Here is a 26642-nt window from a genome sequence, read left to right on the forward strand (position 1 = left end):
CGTGTAGATGATCATTTAAAGTATAGATAATATGGCTACGTGTACTGCATTTTTAAAGATAACTCGACGGGTATTAATATTATAGCTACCTTACCTGCTTTCAGCATGTTATAAATTTCCACGTGTGGCAATGCCTGACAAAAATACGTTATAACGCTTGGCGTGTTTGTGAGGTGAAGGAAACCCGACAACATTCCCACACATTGTTTCCCGACATTTTATATTATTGCTTGGAAAATACCAATAATAAATATGGTCGATTGAGAATTAAAGAAACTGCATGCGCCGGATAACTATTGAAATTTGACATACAACGGGGGCATATATAATGATAGAAAACTTTGGTCTGAGAGCTGGGAAATGCGATCAAATTCATCTATAGTTGAAAAGTTTTTGGGGGGTTAGTTGGGCACGCTAAAAATTCAAATTTTGGGGTTGTGCATGCATGCTTGGAAAAAGAGATATTGCCAACTAGTTAAAGTTAAAGTTAAAGTTAATGAAATTTGCATGGAATATTATAATTGATTAAGTTATTCAAATATTATTCATTATAGTTATTCATTATAATTGATGAAGTTATTCAAATAACTGCGACCTTCGTTTTGCAAATTGAAACGATCGAAGTTCTCTCGTCCTTATCGTTGTGATGTTTTTCATTTTCCTCTCTTGTCTGCACGGCGCTAGCTCATGCCATTGTGCAATAGGTTTTGCCGCAGTTAGTGCTTCAAGCCAATGAGATTCTTCGCTCCCTCCTACTTCTTTTCCCATTAGGACCTTTCCAAGCGGGACATCATTTGCCCCTATTGCTACTTTCTGGTAGACAATAATTTGCAACTTGACAGTACTGATAACAAAGTCTTCCAAATCAAACAATAGAGTTTCATTGTAAACAGGGTTCTCTGTCCCAGTTTTAAATATAGTGACCTTACGATGGCGTGAACTCCGATAAAGTATAGTAACCTCTACGTACACTCCTGTTGGAATAAAAAAGGAAAACGTTATTGTTTTCATTTTGGCATACTCCAGATGTCCCATGCAGCCAGCACGAGTCGGTTATATTTGAGCTTCACTGCATAACTATATAATTGACACATGCACACAATCACTTTGTAGTTTGTTCGCTAAATGTCCTATCGAGTTCACATAAATTTCACTGCGTGCATATGCATATGGTATAAACGCCACCGTTTTTACGACAAAATGTTCGCTTTTAATTCTCATTTCTTGTATAAGAGCAATGGAGTCAATATTACTATTTACTAACTATAACTGGTATTTCTCTGTTTTACTGGATATCTATAAAGCACTGCATGCATGAAAGACAGTTATAAGTGAAATCCAAAGTGCGTATGAAATCGTTACCGAAATGAATCAGGGACTGGTCAGGATGTCGTTACCTTGATTATCTTGTGTTGTTTTTATATTCTTAGCTTTAAGAACAAATACACCCAGTCGATTGGTCGCTGGGAGGTAGGTTAGTGAAAATAAAATTTTGCTTGAATCTTCCGCTACGCTTTTTCTTGAAGAATCCTGGTAAAACATAAAACAAGTTGTTTCTGAATAACGTTTTAAGGAAAATAGACATTATGCAAGATAGAATTTTTCCCTAGTCAGTGACCAAAGCCACGGAACACCTCGTGTACCACGGAACTTACAACATGATCCTGTGGACACGAATAATATTAGTTTTTTACGCGATAACAAAGATAAAAACAAAATAACTTTTGCTAAATAAATTCCGGCAAAAAATGAATGTGTATCACTATTCCTGTATTATTATAAAGATATATCGAAAATTACCTTAGTCTGATGAAGTAGAACAATCTCTTTGGAGAAAAGCATGGCAGTTTGTGATATATCCAATCCTTCAATATCCAGTTGACTGAGGGAATATATAACCTCTCCCAAACTTGTTAGGTGAAAGTAAGCATCAACATACCACACCACTAGATGAAGCTTTTTCTTCCATAGTTCTCCGAAATCAACTTTGTATTCAAAAAGTTCTTCAAAAATTGGCGAAAATGTGTTTTCTTGCACTGCAGTTGCAGAAGGTTTCTCGGAAATCTCTCTAGGTATCAAAGCACATTCTACTAAAACATTTGGAGCTTCGCCATCATGATCTGGGATACCTTTAATTGAAATTCGATAAATAACCATATATAAATTTAATGCTTCATATAGTTTAATGTAATTTTTTTTTAGAGAGGAAAGGTAAATATTTTTATCAGGAAACGGTAAATACCTTCAGCTTTCATTATTCGTACAAGAAGTTTTGACCTAATTGAAATATAGTGTGAATATTTATATCAAATTCGAACATGAACAAGCAAACATTTTTTAAAAAAAAGGTATATAGCTAATATCGCTATTCTTTTTATATAACCGGTCAAATAATATAGCCGGTCAAATACATTTCCAGACACGTCCTTTCAAAAATGAAATTGAAAGAGAATAATCATAATGCACGTGTGTGCAGTGAATAAAAGTATACATGGTATCGAGGGTTTTTTCTCGTAACGAGAAACCACGAAGTTATACGAAGATATACGAAGTTGAAAATACTTAAGGTGGCTCTATACCTCTTGTCTTCGTATTTTAATGAAAAAAATAAATTTCCCAGTTGTCCATCGTGTTTTATGCTCTTTGTTCTTTCCCGATGGCTTGTCTCATCGAGCTTCTCCAACTCCCTTTGTTCATTAGAAAAAAATAAATTAAATGGAATGCTATGGTTAAGTGTTGCTCCTGTCTCTTGCACCGAAAGCATTAAAAACATACAAATTAAGGAATCTGAAATATACCATGTAATTGATTTTACCTGGTTTCTTCCTCCTTAGAATCACCAACGTTCCATTCCACAGATTCCATAAATGACTTTTTTTTCATCTCAGGACGTAACTTTCCTTCGTGAAGTGCAGTTCTTATTTTCTCCCATAGATAGTATGGGCTTTTTGGCTCTGTTATACTGACCTAATAAAATACATGTTATTTCATGGCATATTAATTCGTTTATTACGCGGTAAAGAAAGAGCTTTCCGTTAATTTAGCTAGATAAAACTATTGGAATTGCCTGACCAGAACAGGTAATCTACAATTACTTCTATGCCGTATATAAAAAACGATTTATGCTGTATATTAGTTGTAAAAACCATGGGATCGTAGCAGGTCGATGTTAGTTTAGCTACTGCATGAATACCTCAATATTTGGTTCGATTAAATTTCGTATGAATATTTCCTGACTCAGATCTACTCCTTCTGCTGTCAGCTCTGCCAGAGACAGAAAAACATCACCAATTGTATTCTTTCTCGAGTATGTATCATAACGGCAAACGCAAAAATGGACCGTTTGTCGTAAAAGCTCCTCGTGGGGAATCTCAAACTCGATACCGTCTTGACCATGCGCTGGTTCAGCTCTCGCGGGAAGTATTTGAATTTCAACGCTCGGTTTGCTCGGGAATAAATTCTGAGTTGGGATGTTTTCACCCTTAACCAATCTTACCACGAGGGTCGATCTGGGGAAAACAAATATGCACCAATATTTTTTGTTTCTTGATGAATTTTTGTGTTTTAAAAAAATGCATTAGCCATACTTTTGTTCACCTGCAGTGATAACTATATAGTTTTCATTTGATCGTTATTCTGTCGCTACATGCATTGTCAATTAAGACGTGAAATGTGGTCGATGTGAAATATTATCTGCTTTTTAGAAGAAAAGACTATATGTATCTCTGGACTCCATCAATTCAAGTATTAATGAATAATAATTTCCAACAGAAAACGACTCACACACACACATTTTACCTGTCTCCGTCATATTTTATGGAAAAATACAAATATCCATTTGAATCTTCGCCTCTCTCATCAGTTGTATCACCAGTTTTCTATATAATGATACACAACATTATTATGGTTAATAATAATAAATGCAGTGTACGCTTAAGTCGTTAGATGATTCTTTGCAACTGTGAAGCATTTGTGAGCTAGCTGCATATTTCTTTCATCTTCAATGCTAAACAGTCAATGATAATTGTCTCCCAGGTAATAATTCCCATCAGATTTGGGTTGTAAAAGCAACACATCATACCATTATTTATATTTGCACGTAGGTAATTAAATAGTTTTGTTTCAACAAACTGTCGTAATGCAAGCTGTAAGCTATGTTGAAGCTAGGCCCTGGCTGTTCATTATCCATATTATCATTGTTAATCGTATATTCTTTCCTTTCCAAAAACGTCGAAGAAAATGTTAATGAAAATGAAACCACGTATATTTGTTTAAGCAATCCGGTTTAAGATACTGCGCAGAGCTTGTTAAAAAACAAACAGTTGTTGCATGTGGTTACAGACTATAGAGACTCATTTGCATATGACGTGATATTTTGACAGTATTTTGACCGTGTATTTCACATTACCGACGTTCAGATTTGACAACTGTCAACCGACACCTCTCACTGAACTATTGTGCTCCTGATTGGTTAATCTGACAGACTTATCGTATTTAATGGTTCTTGTACCCTTTGTATTAGCGGTAGTGGTATACTGGAGGTAAAAAAAAGACCTTAACAATAACAGGTACTTTCCAATATAGCTAATAATCACGGTTGAAAAATGAAAACCTTAATAATGTATGCATGGTAACGTTGCTTATTCAGTGCCAAATCATGGCTCTTGATGTACGAGCTTACAATTTTTTTCAATGTTGTTATTAGTACCATTATGGTTAAGAACCTTGTACATCTCTTTTGAATTCACTGCTTCAGACTCATTATTTTATGTAAATTAACATGTATAACTGCAAAATCTCTTCAGCGAATCTCTTACCTCGCGTGTTATAGCAGGATATGGTTTATATACAGGCTGAACTGAAGTAGTCTTTGTAACCACGGCTGGATCGTTCTCTAGACTGATTTGTTCACTAAGAAACTCTTCCTCAGATTCAGATATTGCACGCTTTTTTCTTCGACTTTTCCAGAATGCTACCCAAATTGCCAACACCAACAAGGTTGCGATCCATAGCGAAATCACAATGGCTAAAACTAGTTCTTTCATTTCGGCTTAAGAAAAATGGTATTTTTTTCTAATAGGATCACACGATTTTAATCTTTTTGAGAAAAAAGTTTTATGTGTAAATCAACCTAATTTATTTTTTATGTTTATTTAATTCTGCCTCTCTTAACCCAGTGATACATGAATGATATAGTTCGAGCAATTACGATGTCTTGGACATAGTCTGTGTTATTTTGTTGAACACTTCATTGCAATCTTTGTAGCTATTTCTTTGTTTTGGTTTTGTCATGTGAGAGCAAGTCAGTGCATGACAATGAAATCATAATTCTTATAAGGAAGCTCGACTATATTATCGACTGTATAAGGATAATTTATGTAATTATATTCACGAACTCATATATTTAATACTGTCATTTGTTTGAATGAAAATATAAATAATATAATATAATATAATGTAATAATTATGATTCACATCTATAGTTTTGCATACTTGTTGTGCCGATGAGGCATGACAGGCAATCGAAATAATTTAAAGTCTAATTTCAATATTCCTATAAACCACATTAAGGCTGATATTAAGGCTGCACGTTTATTCCTACGGTCATCAATTTCGAAATCATTGAGTCCTAAAAGGATTCCTAGCTCATAATTACTAGTTTACTTTTAAAAACAATAAATGACCAAGCACACCAGTTTTATGTATGTATTTTCTTAAAACTGACAGTTAAAGCACTTCAATTCATGACGCCCTGATACAGAATGAGCATTTTCGACACAGTATTCATACAACATGCACATATAACTATATATTTATAATCCTACCTTCAAGTATACATCGCTTCAAAGTAAATCAATAGCATCAGATCTTCGTCGGTCTTCAGTTATGCTCAAAATAAAAGGATTTTTAATGAAAAATCGCTCCAGTTTAGTGCCATAGTTCGTCGTTGTCAAATCGTCTAGATATTACAGCATGCAGGTTGATTAATAATTCGTTGCCGTTGAAGGCGCTGTTCTAGACGTATAAGAACTCAAATATTGGCACGGTCTGTCGCCTTAGCCGTTGGTTTACGCAAGTGAGGAATGATACAAACTGCCAAACACAAGTCTTGCATGTCTCATTTCATTTACTCTATATAATTACACGGCGCTTGAACACGCTATGGATCGAATGATTCCATGGGGCGTTACGAAAGATCGGGAAAGAATATTTAAGTGTTGTGACAAACGACAGTAGAAAAGATCTTTAAAGAACTCGCAGATTTGGGAAATCATTGATAAAGTTATTGTGACATGACATATATGTCCGTTATACATACGAAATTAGTAAGTACTCGAGAAATGTCAATGATATATCGGTAACTTGCTCAGGGTTAACCTTATGCAGATGAGGTCACCAACGATTTCTAGAGAACAAAACAGGTAACGCATGCATAGGAATGATACAATAAACAGAGATAAGCGAAGTTGATCTACATATTTTTTTTCCTGTGTAGCATTATTGGCCTGCACTGATGGTCACAACATCCTGATTGTAGGCAAGTGATAAAATTTTTGGTGGAAATTATCGAAAGAAAACAATTCTTTGAAAAAAATTTTTGAATAAGAAACTTTGGTAAATATTAAAGTCTGAGTACGTCTGACCACCCATCCCCCCCCCTAAAAAATAAGGCGTCAACATAGCAAATATTGCATGTCAAAAATGCTTTCCTTCAGGGGAAAAAATTTCATGAAGATTCCAAAACATATATTTAGTCCTCAAAGAACTGCCATATCCAGTTCTATGCTTGATAGACATGAACATTGTGTGGACTAGATCTGTGAATATTGAGGACACGGCAGATCAGATGTTCGTTCCACTTAATCCATGGTATTATTAATCCTTATTATTACGGCTATTTCTTCGATGCAAATGGTACTAAAAGTTGCAGACAACGCATCACTGAATATGAGTCAACTACTGATGAAGATGAACTAAAATTTTGTCTTATTCAAGGATCCAAAGTACACGCGACGTCAATAAATACCTGGCAAGATACGGCCTGGCAGTAAAAGCCATGCTTTACTATTCCACCTTGCATCAGACAGGAGACAAAAATCTATCCCTGTCTGCAATGATATATGACTTGATTAAGAGGATCGTTTGTGAACCATAAGGAGGGTATTTCGAAGTTATTCTCATACCTGGTAGAGACCGTACGGAGACCATAAATGATAACATAAGTCATCCTAACCTCAGTAGCTAAATACGAGCGCTCAGGGCATAACAAAAAACCTCCTACTATGCGCTTAGGTGGAATCCACACGTTTATCATGCAGACCAGTTTTTTGCTACGCTTGTCTCGTCAGTTTTTATTTTTATCGAATAAGACATAGAATGTGGCACAGTTCGAGGCAGAGCCTATCTCAAAAGAGAATTGTCATCTTATAAAGTTGAGCCGAGTCTCCATATTCGAAGCTAATTGTGGTCACAAGACTGATAGCTAAATAATTTTAGAGCAAGTGAATAATGCATCCTGAGTCGTCATGATGGAGGAAAACCGGACCTAGGTCATTAAATGTTAAAAAAATTATCTTCCCAAGATGAATGCGAACATGCAAATTAATTCATGTATTACTTGTCGCTCTATATACGCGTACAGCCACAGATGCAGACAAGTGCCTTTATAGCTAGGGATAATCTTTCATGACTCTGATATTGCGAAGTAAAAATATTATCTTACTTTAAAAATTATACTGCTATTTTACTAACATCATCCCTTAATTAATTTTCTTCTGCCGTTTGAAATATTTCCTACAAATTTGTGGGGGGGGGGGCATCCTTGCTCCGCGCTCCCTCAAAAGCCCTCTCATCGTGCACATAATCCCCTATGATGGTAGATCAGGATATAAATAACAACAATTATTTTTAATTGTTTTTAAATAATTGTTTTTTTAAGTGTAGAACGGAGATCACTTTCAAAAATTCTTTCAAATCCTGTTAAATTGTTTCTAAAAGTTTGTTTATTGAAAACTGGACATGCGCAATCACATTCTAAAAAGCGCAATTATTGAAATTGGCAATCATGATCATTCATGCAATTAGCGATTGTCTCCACACTTTTACGCATGCAGGCAGGCATTTATTATTGAGAATGCTTGGATGATTAATCATCAGAAGAACTAGAGTCAGTTGGCACTTCATTTTCACTACAGCTCAACCGATTGCGGAGTCGTCGCCTGTTATTGTAATTGTAAGACTGACATTGTCGTAAATTGTGCCACTCTGCAACTGCCCTATTTGCGTTCATTGCGCTATTCCAATGAAGTTTTGCGTCACTGTTATAAACATCGCTGCCCAGGAGGACTCGTCCTAGCGCTATATCAGGTTTATCAGTCCGTTTCTGCTTTAAAGTTATCTGAAGTTTCATATCTTGAGTTTCAAGGTCGCTGAGATCAAACAAAATAGCTTCGTTGTAAACTGGATTGTTCGTACCAGGCATAGATTGCGTCACTTTCCGTTTTCGTCTGTTCTTTTTCACGTAAATTATTGTAACCTCTGCGTAAATACCTGCAAAAGATAGACATTTCAATGGGTTGAAATGCTGCAAAACAAGACAGTTGGGCTTTATTGCTGGCCGTTTTGTGTTCGATAAACGCTGATAAATTTGCTGATTTTGCTCATGTGAAGAGAGTATAAATAAACGCCGAGGTCGTCGATTTTCCTGGATATCGCCTTGTTGTAAAGATATATAAGCTTCTTTATTAACCACTACCAGAAGTCATTCTAGTGCATTGGAAAAAGGTATTGCTAATGTACAAAACATACCTTGATTGTCATCTGAAATGAGGTTGAGATTCTGTGCTTTGAATAAGACAACTGTCAGTAGTTTGGTTGTTTGTGCATAAGTGAGTGAAAATAATACAGCTCCGTAGTGACCGTACACGCCGTTTTCATCTTGAAAGTCCTTAATAAAATGCAAAAAATGTTTAGATTCTTTTTTAAGGGGTGATAAACCTCACGTTCTTCGCCAATCGTCAATTAAATGCCTCATTGCAATAAGTATTAGTGTTCGATTCCAAATGATGGTTTTATCGGGGTTGGAGGCTCTCGAAGAAGAATTTTTGTGCAAATTCCTTGTTTGAATGCAGGCGTATTGTTATACAATTATGTGGTTGGTAGGTGTTGACCGTCCAGCTTAGCGTAGGTGTGATCATGAGAAGGATTGTTGGCGGTGTTGACGTTTCGAGCCCCTTAACGTTGGGACTAAATGGTTCGGCACACTTTGGTGTGTCTGTGGCGTACCCGACACTTCCTCTTCTCTTAACTTTGACAATGACTACTGGTAAAGAACTCGAAACGTCAGTTAACAACAACATTCCTAACTAGGGTTATTTTAAACAAATTTGAAGATGAGAAACAGTGGAACGATTATAGCCCTATAAACCTGTTTATTTTATATGTATATCTATTTAAAAGAATTGACTAAATTTATTAGCTTTACCCGTGCTATTCGTTGGATATCTTTACAAACAATTGTTTGTTCATTAGTGCCTTCTTCTGACACCGTCAATTTGTCCAGATTATGCTCCACCATACCAAGACATTCGCCTTGTGAAAAACTATCCACATACCAGACAACTAATCGTAGAAATAACATCTCATCAACGTTTAATTTTTTTATATCAAACTCGAATCTCTCGTTAAAATGAGGAGAATATGTTCCTTGTTGAACTTTGGATTTTAATTCTTGGTTTGTGTTGGTAATGTTATTATTGTGTAAGAGACTGATTGTGACATAAACTCTTGGATAGTCGTTCTTTGCCTCAGGTAGTTCATCTGCTCTTAGGAGATTTATAACAAGTTTGGAACTGAAAGGGAAAGATAACAGTGCATGAGTAGGATTGTTACTGCAGAAGTTTAATATTATCTTATCTTTTCACACTACCATTCACACAGTAGCTAATGATCGTTTTTGTCATGACAATGTGGTAAAAATCGCTCCAACCTGTCATAGCGCGAATGCAGTTCCCATGTGCACTGACGTCATGAAACTAGGACTGGTATAGAGCTTTATAGTTGACAACACGTACGCGATCAATCGAGTACATTTTAGCCAATCACAACAATTGCTTTTGTTCAACTTTAGGCATGAATTTTGAATGTTATTTTGTGGTCGCTCGCTTCCTGTTCTTATCGCATTGGCCAACTGGCTGCGAGGATTTTCATCAATGAAAATACTTCAACAGTCTCTTTAGTGTTATTCATGTCAGATTGTAAAAATGCATGCATGGTGTTCAAATGCATCAAATGACCATGCAGTTGTTTTACTTTTTCATACGATAAGCTGCCGCGTGGAAAATAAATATGTTAAATTGCAAATAGTCAAAACATGCTCATGCATACAAGTTACAAACCTGGGGAGAATTTTTAATGAATAGTATAACTTCCCAAGATTCTCCTTGCTGTTTAGTAATCTCTGTATCGGGTAAATATACTACAATAAAGACAATTAGAAATAAAGATATGAAAGAGCTAAAGGTATATACTTCCGTTACTAAAATAACAGAATTATGCAACGGTTGTGTATATAGCTACATATATGTCACTCAATTTGATCGAGAATAAAACAATTACTTCTTCTGTATATAGCAAAACGTAACATTAACGATTGCATAATAAAGTGTATTGCCTTATTGGCCTTGGATGAATATATGTATTAATAGTAATTTACATCTCAATAGAATAAATGACTCGTGTATAGTGCTTCAATGATGGCCCATCAGATGTCCTCATCTTTATTGACTTCAGCTAAAGCGGGACACTCATGCACGAGTACTTCATCTTCGTTAAGAAATATTTGTTCTTGAAATTCCAATAATAATGTACATGAACTAGCCTATTTAAATCATGTATCAACAACCATATACCTGGAACATAATCGCGATTATACTTACCTCAATTTCCATGTCACTATCTTCAGTATAAGGCACGTCACTCTCTTCTTCTCTCATTATTTCCCCGTACGGTTGAATTGTGTGAATAGTGATAGCTCCGTGTGGATGTTTGGGCTTCTCACCTGTACCAGCTTCAGTGTCAACTCTCCGATAATTTCCATTGAGAATATGAGTCGCGTAGTCTCCCTGTTTATCTCCCCAGTCCAAAATTCCATTCATAAATCGTAAGCATAACAAGGACACCATAATGATGACCGCGAGAATTATACATCCAAATATTAACCAAGCATAGTAGGCCTAATAAAAAATTGAATAAATTTCCTTATACACAAAAGGCCTTAAAAATTAAATTTCTTTTATTGAAAGGATTGTTTCAACTCTTTCGAAACATATCAATGTCTTTTAAAACTCGAAAAAGCGGCTAAGGAAATGTATATTTCATATCAATTTAATAGAAATATTGCCTTGCAGGAAATTGTTATATTGCACGAGAGTTCTCGTTTACTTGTCTTTGTAATTGTAAAGGTATTGTTGCTACTCTTAATCCATATCACATAAAGATATTTTTCTTTCTACCAGACGTTGGATTCGTTGCCCAGCGATTAACATTCCACGCATTTAAAAAACCTACAAACGCCTTGCATGACGAACGCAGAGAAAAATGCACGAGTACATTTAGGACATTTAAAAAGAACCCGTTATTTACGTAACCTGTTACGCTGTTTCACACGTCTGACATGGTTTTCTGACTTTTCTCAACATTTCTCCAATTAAATATGAAATTAAAAGTTTGCTGACATGAATGTACCCGTGCCTCACGCGAAACCATGGCATGCAGTAAGGTAAAAATTCTTCTCAAGGTTCACATTTTCTATAATATGCATTTTCATGTATAACTGCCATTTTTTGCTCCTGATTTCCTATAAGTCGGTAGTATAGCTACCCATGCAACCGTGTGTTTTCAGAATGCTATCTTTAATCAGTATTTGATATTGTGGGTATCATTATCACCTGTTGGCAGACCGAAACTAAGGTAAACTGAATATTCCTACTGACTGCATGGGATTATCAAAATTCGCCGATATACCGACAAGTTGTTTGGGTGCATTTCAGTGGTATGCTTCATGAAAAGACATTTAATGGGCTGTATAGTCAAACGTAACTATAATCTCTTTGTTCCTATATATTCTCCATGTACAAATAGCTATCTATTGCGCGACGTTATATATAGTCTTAATTTATTAAACGTTTGTAAAGCAGAATTGTTGGTAGAGATATGACCAAGCGGAAGAAATCAAATCAAATACTGAAATAGTTAACTATGGCTCCTTTCGAAAGCACTTCGCTGAAGCTTAAATATATTTATACTTGAGTTCTATAAGCACTATATTTCACTGATATTCGGCAAAGATTATATAACCTCCTATACGCTACACTAGCAAGCGTGCTTTATAATTGTTAATTTTTTCCTCCAACTCATTCATATCTCATGCTCTATGACCACGTAGTTAAGCCTCATAAGTCACAAACAAGACTATTATAAAATAGAATATTCGATCAGTTTAAGCTCTTTGTAATTGCATAGTGTGACAAAAGCACGTTTGTAAAAGTGAAAAAGTTTATCGAAACTTTGATCAGTCTCAAATTGCTATGTATATACTATATATAGCTATATACACTCGTTCTACTTAACATCCTGTATATATATGTCTATTGTCTTCGCACAACCACAACAAACGCTACCAATTAGCAAAGCTAATGCATGGTCTATATACCAGACTCGATTGACGGTCATATCAAACACGATGAAACAATGACATTGTCTCAGTCTCAGTCTGAAATCAGTTAAAATCGATCATATGTATAAACCGTGTAGTGAATTTCCTATATATAGAGATGAAAATTGCAGGATTCTCCCGTGGAAATTTAAGACACGCGGCTATGGACAAATATACGCCCATGCATTAAGAAACTTTCTATATATATGGATGCTTGATAATAAAAAACTTCCTTTAGATGAATTTTTGTCTACCAACTAAACAAACAATGATAAAGTATTGCATGCATCTGACAGCTTTTCACCCTATAGTCGACTCTCCTGACAAAGGCCTTTATTGTCAGGCTGATCATAAGCATGCTAATGGACGAACTGATTTGACTGAGTATATATTTATATGCATATATTGCAGTTTATGATTTGCATTTGTTTACTTCAAAACAGTTTGTGTGAATCTCTTGTTCAGGGGAACAAACCGATTTGTTTATCGTCATATTTATAATTTGATTTCTATATGTATCTCGATCTGAGTACATTCATATATCTGGGTAATTTGACAGACTGCAGTAAATGCATGTAATTTGGCTAATATAATTATTTACCAAGCTATTGAGAAGCTACCTGGTGCATATAGTTGCATAACCTATGCTGTAATTCCTCGATTTATATATAAAATACAACGCATGCAGATATAACAGTCACGATGCAGACCAATAGAAGTATACATGCACCATTTATATGTTGCTTGATCTGTAAATTGCTTTCATTTACAGCGCATTGCATATTATTAAAAATGTGAATCAGTGCAAATCTGCTAGAGAAAAACCTGAATGAGTGATTCGGATCCAGTGCATGTTTATATATATACATACAAAGCAGGTAAATTAAACATACATACAGCAATGTATACTTTACCACTCAAGAAATTCTCTAACTTTTTTACTCTTTACTAGCTTACATTCGACCCACCTGCATATTTTATTTATGCTTCGCCAACTTAGTCGCTTCTTTCAGTTTTTCTGTTCAGCCTTTTCTTATTTGCCGGAACCCATATTTTTATATATCCCACGAACCAATATATCTATATACTTTTGAATCCGTCTAAACTAGTTTTTTATTCTATCTTTTGATCATGCAGATTGCAGACTTAAACCAAAGTTTATATGTGCATGACACAGCGCATCATTATGTTTATTAAGCTGCTCATAAGTAAAATCTTCCGCTTTATTGCTTTTTATAATAAGTTCGTTCTGGTTGACATATCATCATCAGAGTTAATAGACCGGATGAACGAATTTTCTTCTCTTCTGGGGATTCACACAACACAATATTTTTGTGTATACTGTTCTAAATTTTGTATCTCACACATGTTGGTTATATTCGTAACCGACTATTTATGCAGAGGCGCGGGAACAGGGCGGGAGCAGCTGCCTCCGTTGCCTTTTACCCGCGGCAGGGGCAAGGGGGAATAAGATGTCCTTTTTAGGATTAAATTTAAAAAGTTATGTAATTATAGGAGTTCGACAAACGAGCATGAAGAATTAAGAATAGCACAATCGTCTGGTCGAAAAGACACCGAAATAATTTAATTGGAAAAAAAAATCACGGTGAGATAAAGTTCAACAGACGCATAAAACATTTAGTTTATGTGCCGCTAGAGAAGTGTCCTTTCATGAAAACTGTCCCCCCTCCCTTTGCCCCCGTATCGTTCCTGCGCCCCTGCATATTTATCTGTGGTCGTGAAAACCCTTCTTTTTCTAAGTTAAGTAACTAAAGTAAGTCATCAGTAAGACAAATACGTTTTCTCAGTAGCTATATATATGTTTAGCGCATTTTTCATTTAACATGTATGCATAAAAAAATCACTGTAGTTTTAATATATTGTTCTAATAGTAATTCTGTATTGACATTGTATTCATGACCTAGATACGACTTTTGCCAAACTATAACCCAGACAGTGCATGGAATTGAAGGTTCTTATATTAAATGCATGCATATGCAATGCATTTATATATATATGCATGTAGTAATGTGGGCCTATTTATATTATACTTGCAGCCGGTGCGTGCATATCCATGGATGCGTATTTGTATAGCCGATCGTGCTATATGGTATAATTGTTCACAGCAATCAGGTTTTGCCCCGACCTGTCCCCTCATTAAAGTCTACATGCATGGACAAGCAGCAAATTTATATTAACTAACTATAGCATTGTGAAGTTTCAATACTATACGAGTTCTCGCGGTAGTATCTTATTACTATGCATGCATATTCAAAATATATTTACACGGAAAAAGCTTATATATACATTTCTTTGGTTTACTTTACCTATATGTAGGTCGACTTCACAAAAAATTGCCAGGCTTTTCTTATATTCTCAGAAATATATATTTTTATGATATTGAATTGCATATCAAATTCACCTAATGGCTTTCAATTGCTTTTATGTCAAAAATGTTTCGAAAGCCACAACCAGACAACGATGTATGTTACATGCATATATGGCTTCAAGCTAACACTCGAGATTTGTTTGATGTTTTGAAATTCGTTGTAGTTACCTTTCGAGATAGTCCATTGTTTCGAAATATCGTTTTCCCTTACTGTTTCTTCCTGAGCTGTTCTTCCTTTGTATTTGTATTTGTCGTCGGTAGATGCAGTGAATAGAAAATGACAAGCGCGAATTCTTCCTGTGGCTGTATGTTTATTCAAAGTTGAGCTATTGCTGTAATTAATACGTTATTGTCGGCTGTATTCCTGTCGAATGTGTGGCTAGGGCAAAAATTAAAAGAAGGCAAAACAATAGACCCTGCGTGGGATGTTCGCGGCAAATTGTCATATGAATTGGTTTATGCATATCGGTTTTATATTATAGAGATTCAAGAATCGACTTCATTATATTAAATATTAAAAACAACGCAACTTTGCATTTGATCAATAAATAATACTCGGAAAAGCCGACGATTACTAAAATACATAGAGATGGATTCTTTCACGTCGTTCACTTCAAAATGTATGGAAAATGTAAATAAGTAAGAGTCTGATGGAAATTGGGAACGAGGAAATAATTACTTAACCTAAATTGAATGCGTGAATTGTATTAAGGTTCGCAACGACACCGACGTATTCATATGACAGCCGTGATTGAGACGAGTGAGCGAGCGAGATGAAAAATTAAAATTTAAAGTGGTGGGCTGGATTTAATCCTGTAAAATCCTACTTTCCAACATATATTTTTCTAAATCAGTCTATAGATGATATTAACAAGGTATTAACCAACGATGAAGGCTGAAAATCTTGTAAAAAAGAATTTTCGCAAAGCAGATGTTATCTTCGACTGATTAGAAGCTGAATGTTTTCATAAAAAGTAAGGATGAAATGAAATGAGGTCGCTGCTTGAACTCATTTATTTAATTTGGATCATAAAAAAATCTTACGGCAAAAAGAAACATTTTGAGGCGAACGTCGCTTATCATATCCCGCCATATATCATGAAAAACATCTGCATGTCTTCTTTGCCTCGACACCATATCCGGCTTAGCTGGTAGATCGTCGGTGCATATATTATGATTTATGAGTTTGCTCTCGAAATATATCTGTAATTTACAACGTATAAATAACATGCATACAGAGTAACTCTCTTTAGTGACTTCATGGTTGTCAGGTTTTCTAGGGTTATAGGACAAGGATTAATATATCACATCAATATTGAGCTGATGTCTGTAGTCAATACCCAACTCGCAGAGTCGGCAGCATGTGTACAATGTGTGGACGTGTGGTATATAGCCCACTTTTGCAGAAACCGATATATTTAAATGATTATATTTTCAAATAAAGTTTGCTATAGATTATATTAATCTTTGTTTTAACAGAGGTACAGAAGCACTCGATATCTGACAATGTTGTATAGGCATCACTCACCCGCCTCCACATAGCCAGACAACCACAAGTCAGAGTATATTTTTCGGTATAAAAGGCATCAAATGTGGTATAACAACTGCCTAAAATAGACAAAACACTTCTCGACGTTTCGAATTGAGGGCCTTCGTCAGTAAGTAACTCTCCTGACAAAGGCCTCAGGTCGAAACGTCGGGAAGTATTTTGTCTATTTATAGGTATAGTTGTTATACCACATTTGATGCCAACTTATTTGAAGACGCTCGGCTGCCACGCTGCTCCCTGGTTATATTGGAACTTTTCGGTATAAAGGCTGCATTTGAGGACGAACTAAACAGGCCGTTGCTATCAGAATAATCAGATTGAAAATCTACAATCTATAATTGTATATAGCTGCATAAGATAACATAGCCGTTTATGTAGTTGTGGTTCGGAGTCCCGAAAGCAGTCGAGTCAAATTGGGATTTTTATCACATGTACTAATGCTAATATTCGATTGTTGAATCCAAACTAATGAGAAAAGAACATCTGTTTAGAAAATACCCATAAAAACGTGGATGTGCTAATTGCATCAACATTTAAAATATTGATTGTCCGACGTGAAATTAAGGAATATGATAAATTTCCACACGCCTACGTTTCAATTCTAATTTGCAATCTCATTAATTGTTGTATTCATTATGTAGTGCCGCTGTTTGTACAGTAACACATTTACACTCCGATGACTGTTAGCTGTTGGATCAGACTTACTTAAAACCTATATACATCCTTTTCGGAGGGCAGATGCAGAGAAATTGAGATAGGCTTGAAGCTAGTCTAACGTTATGATAATGATGAATGGAAAAACTAAGATTTATACGGTATATCACACTGAAATGAGACACCTAGTCATTTTTTCATCAGCATTTACACCTGAATAATTTTTACTTTTACATCAATTCCTGCAGTTCTTCTTGCATTATAAATTTAAATTAAAAAACGATATTTAGATTAATTCGATTCATATCCATGCACATATTTTTGTAGTCAGAGTAAAACGTGCCACTTAGCTATTGGTTTGTTAGTTTTCATAGCCGCTATCCAATGTTCCCAACAGGAACCAGTAGATCTAGCACCAACCTCCAACTTGTGCAGGGGCACAGGCCAATACTGGGGTTCATCCAAGCTGGGACAGTAATTTGCTATCGTCAGACGTATTCTTACATCTTGTATATCCTCGTTCGACACAGAGACTTCCATCTTTTGGTTGAAAACTGGATTAAGTTCTTGTTTAACCACAACTGTTTTCTTTTTAAGTATGACCATGTCTTTTATCCAAACATCAACTCTCACAAATGGATCTATATACGGAATGAAATGCAATATTTACCAGCAGAATTTCATTTAAAACTTTTGCTTGTTTGACATATTATATTACGCATGCAATTGTACTGTTGGTATATAGTAATATTATAGTACACTACCAATTATTTCATTGGTAATAGGCTTTAAATTTGCTATTTTTATTACAGCCATCACCAAAATCTCCCCATCTTTTATATAATTTAATGACAGCAATATCATTGGTTCATTTCCAGGTACATTGTCCAAGTACTTGGCAAAACGCGTGGTAATAGCTTTTGTTCTTTTCTCTTGATCAGTCTTAAAAAAATTCAAAGACATTTCGTCATTAAACTAAATAATCAGCTTGAAAAAAAATTGCAATCAATTATTGTTGCAAAATATATTATCAAATATTGTATTATTTAATACCTCTGTTTCGCTATACACATCATAAATGAAAGACATTTCATCTGCGCTGTCTACTGCACCATTCAAAATACTTTGAAACATTCGGTTATGACGTTTCGGTTGTTCTGTGTATGATCTGTAACGATATCTGGATTAACACGGTCACACAATTATTTATGCATTGGCGCAGCAGTCTAAATCCATACTCGGACACAAAATTGTTTCAAACTGCGGAAGTAATAGGGTAAGTTTGCATTTCAACTAAATTCTAAATATCATACGATATTTAGACTGTATGTATTAATTAAGTACGATATTTGAATGATATAATTTAACCAGGAAATTTGGAAGTGTTGACTATATCGCAAATTATTTATACTAGGATCATAAACATACTTATAGTTAGGGAATGGATCTGCATTGCTTTGTTTCACCATCTCTGGTTGTACAACTTCGAAGGAATACTGCACATGAGCTTCGTTATCCATGTTTATTATCTTTCTGTTTTTCTTTGAATCATCTTTGGCCCAATTGAGACATTTATTTATTCCAAACCTACGTAAAATACTTGTTCCAACTAACCAAAGCAAAATGAGAATAACTAAAAAGAGGAGTATTAAAAGCAGTACATCGTTCGTGACCATTGTAATTCTTTTTTCTAAAAGCAATGAAAACGTACCGTAAGGGACAAAAATATTAAAATCCTATAATCAATCATGAGACCAATGAATCTTGCTTCGCTGTGTACAAGACGACTCTGAGCATTCTGGCACTCTAGAACTCTAGTTTATTGCTTAAACGAGGCAATTTGGTATCCCTTTGGTGCTAAAAAACTGTATATTCTGACGGCCAAATAAGTGACAACCCATCATCCCTTGCGCGCTTAGAGTTTTTGAAGACAAATTGTCTTAGACAATCGTGATTGAATCAGTTGTATATATATAAACATTATTGCCTTCATGTACACCGCAAACTTGACGCCTACCAAGATACTTGCATGTTTGAAACAATGAAGTATATAGGATCATAAATATGCTATGATATATAATTATGCTACATATAAGAGAAATTTTCAAACGATTACTTACATTCTATACAGTTAGCATATCGCCTTTTGTCCTTGCAAGAGCATTAAGACTTAAGTGACTCTTTATACTATCGTTCAAATCTTTGGCTGAATTAAAGCTTGTTTTGTCGTTTTAATTTTCATGTTCGACCGAGATTTCCAATTTATCTCGCTATATGTACAATTTAAGGCAGTCTTTGTTAAATCGCACACAATTGATGGCTCTTGTTTTTGATATATTGCTTCTCGAATTTTTATGCAAATACATTAGCCAATGTTGCCATAATTATAGCTATATTTAGCTACTTAGAGGAAAATTTTGTATTTGAAATTTGTTCCCACTTTCAAATGTAGCGCTAGATGGCTTGGATGGTTTTAGGTACGTAGGCAGGGAGTGTTGGTAATGATAGGGCTAATCTTTACAAGGACATCTTTATTGACAAGAGAAATGTAAATTTACTCTCTTTATTTGCTTTCCAGCGTAAGTTGTATACATCTCTCATTAGCTTTTTTCTCATGGACTGTATATATAGACGACATAGAAGCAGGATCGTCTTCTGTATATAAGCATGCAGGTCACGAGCTCTTGTTTAAATTCCAGTTCTGTCAACAAGACTGATGAAGCATAAGTTGTATACATCTCTCATTAGCTTTTTTCTCATGGACTGTATATAGACGACATAGAAGCAGGATCGTCTTCTGTATATAAGCATGCAGGTCACGAGCTCTTGTTTAAATTCCAGTTCTGTCAACAAGACTGATGAAGCATAAATAATAAGAGTTGCCAACCATTTCCAATTTTAATATCTATGTTCTATTTCTCTGCCGTCGTTTGCACAGACATGAAAAATCGCGGATATTAAGACACTTCAGACACTTCAGACAATATACCAGTATACCAACAGTATTATCAAATAGTTTAATGCAATTGAACACAACTCATTAACACGATATATGGTAAACACATTTATACTATAGTATTTATTAATAACTATTGAAAGTTTTTGACAAAATCTCCTTACTTTCCCATAACTGTCACCAACAGTTGCTTAATTAAACAGTCGTGATAGATAAAACATAGATTGCTAATTTAATCTTTTCTCACCCTTGCATAGCATGAGAAACTTTTACACTGAACTAACATCTACACGATATTCAATAATTTTAAACAGAAATATATTTTGTCCCTTATATATACTAACAAAGTAAAGAATATGAGACAGTTATTAGCCAAGAACGTGCCACTTAGCTATTGGTTTGTTGGCTGTGATGGCGGACTTCCAGTGTTCCAAGAAGGAACCAGTAGCTTGTTCACCAAACTCAACTTGATGAAGAGAAGCAGGTCGCCCTCGAATAGTGCCACCTCTTGTTGGAACATGATTCTTAATAGCGAGGATCAATTTGACACTCTCTAGATCCTTAGCTAACACATGAAACTCCAGTTTTTGGTTGTAAACTGGATTCAGCTCTTGCTTCATTACGGCCGTCTTCTTTTTCAATTTAGTTTTGTTTCGAATCAGAATATGAACTTTCACGTACGGATCTTAAATTGAAAGAAATGCCATTTTCTATATACTCTCTAGACAGTTGGCAATCATGAACAACCATGCATGCAGGTACTTACCTGGCATCTTATCATTGGGGAGAGCCTTGAGATTTGCAACTTTAATAATTGCCAACACAAGATTTTGTTTAGTTTTATCATAATGCAGTGACACTAGTATCATTGGTTCCATGCCAGCTACATATTCCCAATCCTTTGCCAAACGAACGGTTCCCCTTGATTTTTTTTCTGGCTCGCCCTAGGAGAAAAAACGAGGATGTTTAATGCACAGCAATCCTGAGAAGTATCTTCTCTACAATTTCGCAACTTTCAAGCAAATTTGATATTTTCTTAAATTTCTTAACATTTCTCCAAATTTTCGTATATCCGAAAACAGACAGGGATGTCCAGAATAATAAATGCATGGAGCTTATTTCTGAAGTAGAATATACCTCTACACCGCTCGATCCATCATAAATAGAAGGCATTTCATCTCCACTGTCAACCATGCTACTCATGCTCGTTGTAGAAGAACTTTTTTGAATTCTTGGTTTACCAATATTCAATACGGAATGAACCTCCTTCTCTGCCATCAAGTCATTCTGATTCAAATCTCCAATCTTACACATGGCGAAACCGATGTACCTTTAGGCAGCGACGACATTTAATAAATAAGGAAAAAAATTGTGAGGAGTTACAGTTTTACGAATGTTTTAGTCGAAGGTGTCCGTATAATTAACAATTAGTTGCCGAAGGCGAGGTGTTTACAAGCCTATTTTCACTTGAGCCGAAATAATTATCGTCCGACTATTCGTAATTGTGGGATGTCTATATTTATATATAGGCTATATTCGTATTTAGAAAAGTTGTACTAGTGCCTTTTTTTCCTATAAGTGAGATGAGCTTGTGTCACAACACAGAGATGATGTACCACCACAGGGAATTTTCGTATTAAAAAGACATCTGTTTTAGAGAGGCATTTAACTCCATGGGTAGAACTAAGAAGTAATTACGATCGTATGGTGATTACCTATTTGAGTATTCCCTGGAATCCATGACAACAATTTCAAGTTTTTGCTGAGCTAATTCATCTCGATCTACTTCGAATTCAAACGTTTCCTCCAGTTTCGGTGAACTTGTGTTGCAGTAGACATCCGTTTGGATTGGATTTTGGCCGAAGTTAGGGAGAAGACGAATTTCAAGGAACGAATTAACCTCAGTGTTGTCATTGCGGGTAGGAAGATCAAACATGCTCAAAAGCTTCAGCAACAGATAGTTTCTGTGAAAATAATTATACAATATTTCTATACAATGCAAGAATATTTGGTGAAATAACCATGCACAGCTTTTATACTTGAAAGAATTTGACAATTCAAATTATCATTATGTTCACTTTTTAAAAAAAAAATTTAGTGACAACTTTTATTATATGTTTATATATACACTTACCTTTGACGGTCATAGCGTAGTAGAATGCTTAGTGTTGGAGTTACATCAGGATCAGTCTGTGTTTCAATCAAAGAGTTTCTTAGTTTTTATCATATACAAATACAAATAAGTATATATTCGATAAACAACATATAATTGATGCGAATTAAATAAAAGGCATCCACTATTATCAGCTTTATATCGTAGTCAGAACTATACTCAGTGACTACTGAGATGGCAAGTGATTTATAGTGCATGATGAATGTCTCAAGTTTGCTGACTGGTTGACAGCCGAATTAATAGTCTAATTACCATAAAATCCGCCGACTCTTCCTCCTACATAGCGACAAAAAATAGATTATTCAGTTATTTTTTGCTTACATGTTGCCATTTCAGAAAAATAGAAGGAAAACAATGTATTAACCCTTTCTCTGAGATTTTCATGTGAATACGGTCAAAGTGTTAGCAATTATTCATGTTTTACTGACCTACTCTTCACCAACTATGCGTAAATTTTATTTTATCCGACTAACTTTTTTAAGGAATAAGTATACTTTTCAAAAACACCTTTTATACCCCAGCCCTACCGGTGCACCTGCTCTAAATTCTCTCCTACCTGTGCATGTGGATATCCGCTGATGGGAGTCTTGCACTCAGGTTGGATTGTTTCTGTGGTGTATTCGACTTGTGCTTCTTCCGCCGGCATGGGCGTCAACCTCTGTGTCTCTGAAACATCACCGTCGGCAAGTTTCTCCCGCAAATGTTTCGTCCCCAACTCACGGTGGAAAATAGCCACGAAAATTGCAACCAGGAGAAAGAATGCCAGGCAACCAACAATAAATGATATAATAATAACGTTGTCAACGAGCATTCTCGTATTTGTTCACTGCAAAAATTTAAATGAAGTTATATCGTTGTTCCAGCTGATCTGAGATCATGACGTCACGAGGCGCCTCAACAAACCTGAGCTATGCGCCTGGAGGCATTTGTTCCCATTTATCCTACTAATGGTATAAAGGTCAAAATTTTTGAATGCCGAAGTCATAAGAAATGAAGGAAATGATAACTTTGTTTTGTCGAGGATCTGGTTTCTGATTGGTTGATTTTTGTACCCAGGTTGGAGATTAAGTTATCATTTTACCACCCTAGTCGATGATTCGATGTACTAGGTATGGAGATTCCAAAGATGCGTTGCCATGGACAATTAAAGGGGTCCCCCCTATTGAAATGAATCCTTTGTTGATTTGAATGCATGATCAACGCAGTAGTGTGTAAATAGCATAGTTATTAGGTTGAGGCATTCTAATAAAGCGTCTTGCTTTCAATTTGGTTTATCATAATATTAAGGCAATCAGATTCTAACAAAGGCTTGATTTCAATAGAGGGGACTTTTTTTTGGGACACCCTTCGGCCTATTAAACATGACGCATAAAACGTTCATTATGCATAAAGAGGGCCGGGGGGTGAGGAGAAGGAAGAGTCGAAGTCTACCCTATGGTAAGCTTGCACGTAACCTACTACCAGATAGTATTGATTGCATGCAGATTGGTGCGAATAGAGTTTGAAACTTATTACCAAGCCATAACAAAACGAAATTTATGTAATAATAATAATAATGGACCTAACTCTGGCTTTTTCATAATCAATTATTGGGATTAATGCAATCATTAACATTGTTGTCTTGTTATGATAATGACATGATAAAAATTTAAAATAGACTCGATTTTGTAAAACGTCCGACACAATCAATGTTTTTATATAAGAAAGAAAGTATGGAACGAGGAATCTGAATAGAAATTCTGCCAAGAAAGTTCTGCCTTCCGGAAACACGAAGCGCTCTATATTGCCTTGTTATAACCGGCGCCTATATTCTATATATCATAATAAGGATACTTCATAACTCATTTTGATATTGTCCACAAGAACTGAAGTGTGACATGAAATCATTGTAAACCTCTTAAAAATATCATGAAGCGTGGAAGACAACACCTTAGTCAGTTAGTCTTCGCCTGCATTCATAACGGCATATACCAACACATAACTTATAGTATATATATATTGTCAATAATATTAGTACGCGAAGACAGCGAAAAGATTCAAAGTTGACTTACACAGCAAGGGTAAAATCATGCAATCACGCCCAAACGTCCTAGGCCGGCAGCAGCTGCATTAGCAGTAAAATCGGCGAAAGCCAAATCAAAGCCGGAATGAATGGCCAACTGTATAATACATATGTACATGCCTATGATATATCTTGGTAGTGGCATATATATATATACTTGGTATATCCAAAATGGTATATATATATATATATATATATATATATATATATATATATATATATATATATATATATATATATATATATAGTCTATATATAATAGGTATACGTGCCACGAGGATGAGAAATAACTTTCGGTGCCATTTATTGTATGTGTTGACCCAGTGTGTACATTATTAATTGTGAAATGTCTACAATTATAAAGTTAGAGACAAAGTATAGACTTTGCTGGAAGGCAAAGTATAACTATATCGCTTTTTGGAAGGCACAATTGACACGGCATGTATACGCGGGCGATGAAAACGTATAAGTATAATCATATACGAAAGTATGGACTAACCATGGAAGTCCTCGAAATTGACTGTGGAGGCTGTAAGTTTCAAACACATTATTACCGTAACGTTGGAATTCTTTTTTTTTCGCTTTATATTACCAGATTAAACATCAAGCACTGTTTGTTTGCTTTTGGCTTACAATTTTGACTGATAAGTTTTTTCCCCATTACGTTTTACCGCACATCATGTAGTGTCATCAATAGCCCGAATTGAATTTTTGCTAGCCTAGCTGTTTGTCTCAGACATAAATGTCAACAGAGGCTATAGGGGAAAATTTCCAAAACTAATACTTTGACTAATATAAATCAAGTTAAATTTTATCAAACATGCGCCTTGTTGAACGCAGGTCGTATATACTTGAGCTCGGTCGCAAGGACATATGTCGGATCACATGCAGAGATCGAGTTATTAAATGCATCCGGTTTTCGGCAGTTGAAGTTCGGCTACATTTTCGCTTCTGCATGACTCCCGACATGTCCCGGCCTACGGCTTTCTGTTCGTGATCGTTCCCCTTATCAAGAATGAACGCCAAAATTATTCAGTGACAATGTTCCATAATTATTCATGGTATCTATACTGCCTACAATGGCATTAATTAATGTTTTATTTTATGTTCGATATATACCACCACAACGCTCTCCCCCAACGCTTATAATCTACACGGTGTGATTTTACTATAGGTATAAAGTAGCCTTACATGGTGAAATAATCTGCATTGACAAAGTCGACTACCAAAAATGCAGATCTCGGTGTCAGTACAGGAAACGTAGGTCTCATTAGGTCACTAATGCGTATATATATACATGAAATCTATAACCCGCTATAAACCCCAAGCGCCCAGATTACAATGGACTTTGCCGTTTGTGTTATGCTATAGAGATAGATCCACGCTAGGTTTAGCGATAAATACGATTTTATTTCGGTATTTTAGCCAAGATATTGATCATATTTAAAACTAGAAAGGGAGTATGCGAACATGCCTAGGTATGTGATGATAATTACTTAAAAACATGTGCAGATAAAACATTTATGATTACACCGAGGATATTTTAGGGATATCCACAAGTTATATGTGCCTCACGGCTCTTACCTATAAACTATCCAGCTTGAATATCCCGTTGCCTCCTCTTAGTACGTTATATTCCGCTACTCAAACGACAAAGTATATACATTCCATTGGTAATAGAACTGTGTACCAACTGTCTCACGCTTTAATGCTTCACTGCTCATGGTGAAAACCTTTGTAGCCACATAGTAACCATCACATGCGGTGTCCCCCCTTTTTGCCTAGTCGTAGTAAAACCAACTCTTAAAATTTACCATAAATACATGGTAACTATCAAATTATTTGATTTTATCGGGTGTCATTACGTTGGCAGCAAAGCAAAAATAGTGAGTGTGCGATGAACTTTTACAATATTTATACATTCTACGCCCTATACATGCGCTTCGTGAAGAATTTGTAATTCAAATTATGGCTGTTTTCGCTGTTTTCAATACAAACTATTCACTTGGAACGAATTGATAATTAGCAAATCTCGTTAAAAGATTATTATAGCCATATACAGTAGGTGTTTCGAATTTAGACAACTGTTTATGTTCGTATATGTAGGTGATTTTTTACCACTCGACGGAAAATTTTGAAATTCA

The 26642-nt window shown here is 35.4% G+C and overlaps 4 protein-coding genes across 9 annotated transcripts; all 4 read right to left on the reverse strand.

The window, feature by feature from the left end:
- Nucleotides 1–510: 510 nt before the first annotated feature.
- Nucleotides 511–6084, reverse strand: LOC114517258 (synaptotagmin-1-like). The gene is made up of 10 exons (XM_028536930.1): nt 5826–6084; nt 4818–5050; nt 3799–3878; nt 3194–3509; nt 2816–2967; nt 2580–2687; nt 2243–2277; nt 1801–2129; nt 1398–1530; nt 511–974 (listed from the first exon to the last, which is right to left on the reverse strand). Exons 2-10 carry the CDS (start codon nt 5043–5045, stop codon nt 577–579), a joined length of 1779 nt encoding a protein of 592 aa, XP_028392731.1. The 5' UTR covers nt 5046–5050; nt 5826–6084; the 3' UTR covers nt 511–576.
- Nucleotides 6085–7947: 1863 nt separating this feature from the next.
- On the reverse strand, nt 7948–16740 carry LOC114521331 (synaptotagmin-B-like). Of its 4 annotated transcripts, XM_028541763.1 has the most exons (7): nt 16633–16738; nt 15273–15436; nt 10938–11234; nt 10398–10477; nt 9485–9851; nt 8809–8947; nt 7948–8550 (listed from the first exon to the last, which is right to left on the reverse strand). In XM_028541763.1, exons 3-7 carry the CDS (start codon nt 11181–11183, stop codon nt 8147–8149), a joined length of 1236 nt encoding a protein of 411 aa, XP_028397564.1. In that variant the 5' UTR covers nt 11184–11234; nt 15273–15436; nt 16633–16738; the 3' UTR covers nt 7948–8146. The 4 variants fall into 4 exon arrangements, with proteins under 4 accessions (XP_028397564.1, XP_028397540.1, XP_028397556.1 ...); XM_028541739.1 differs by lacking the exon at nt 15273–15436 and having other exon boundaries at nt 16633–16740; XM_028541755.1 differs by lacking the exon at nt 16633–16738 and having other exon boundaries at nt 15273–15734.
- A 507-nt stretch (nt 16741–17247) lies between these two features.
- Nucleotides 17248–20225, reverse strand: LOC114516517 (synaptotagmin-2-like). Of its 3 annotated transcripts, none has more exons than XM_028536037.1 (5): nt 19428–20225; nt 18736–18894; nt 18361–18475; nt 18072–18249; nt 17248–17948 (listed from the first exon to the last, which is right to left on the reverse strand). In XM_028536037.1, coding segments are annotated over exons 1-5 (768 nt in total). In that variant the 5' UTR covers nt 19430–20225; the 3' UTR covers nt 17248–17634. The 3 variants fall into 3 exon arrangements, with proteins under 3 accessions (XP_028391838.1, XP_028391829.1, XP_028391846.1); XM_028536028.1 differs by having other exon boundaries at nt 18736–18997; XM_028536045.1 differs by having other exon boundaries at nt 19019–20225.
- Nucleotides 20226–20348: 123 nt separating this feature from the next.
- Nucleotides 20349–26363, reverse strand: LOC114518349 (synaptotagmin-2-like). The gene is made up of 8 exons (XM_028538329.1): nt 26083–26363; nt 22993–23262; nt 22689–22712; nt 22398–22453; nt 21979–22227; nt 21401–21593; nt 21030–21207; nt 20349–20948 (listed from the first exon to the last, which is right to left on the reverse strand). Exons 2-8 carry the CDS (start codon nt 23245–23247, stop codon nt 20632–20634), a joined length of 1272 nt encoding a protein of 423 aa, XP_028394130.1. The 5' UTR covers nt 23248–23262; nt 26083–26363; the 3' UTR covers nt 20349–20631.
- Between the last annotated feature and the right edge of the window lie 279 nt (nt 26364–26642).

The sequence above is a fragment of the Dendronephthya gigantea genome, unplaced genomic scaffold (genome assembly GCF_004324835.1).
Source record: "Dendronephthya gigantea isolate DGI-Jeju-01 unplaced genomic scaffold, DenGig_1.0 000000F, whole genome shotgun sequence".
Classification (NCBI taxonomy): domain Eukaryota; kingdom Metazoa; phylum Cnidaria; class Anthozoa; order Malacalcyonacea; family Nephtheidae; genus Dendronephthya; species Dendronephthya gigantea.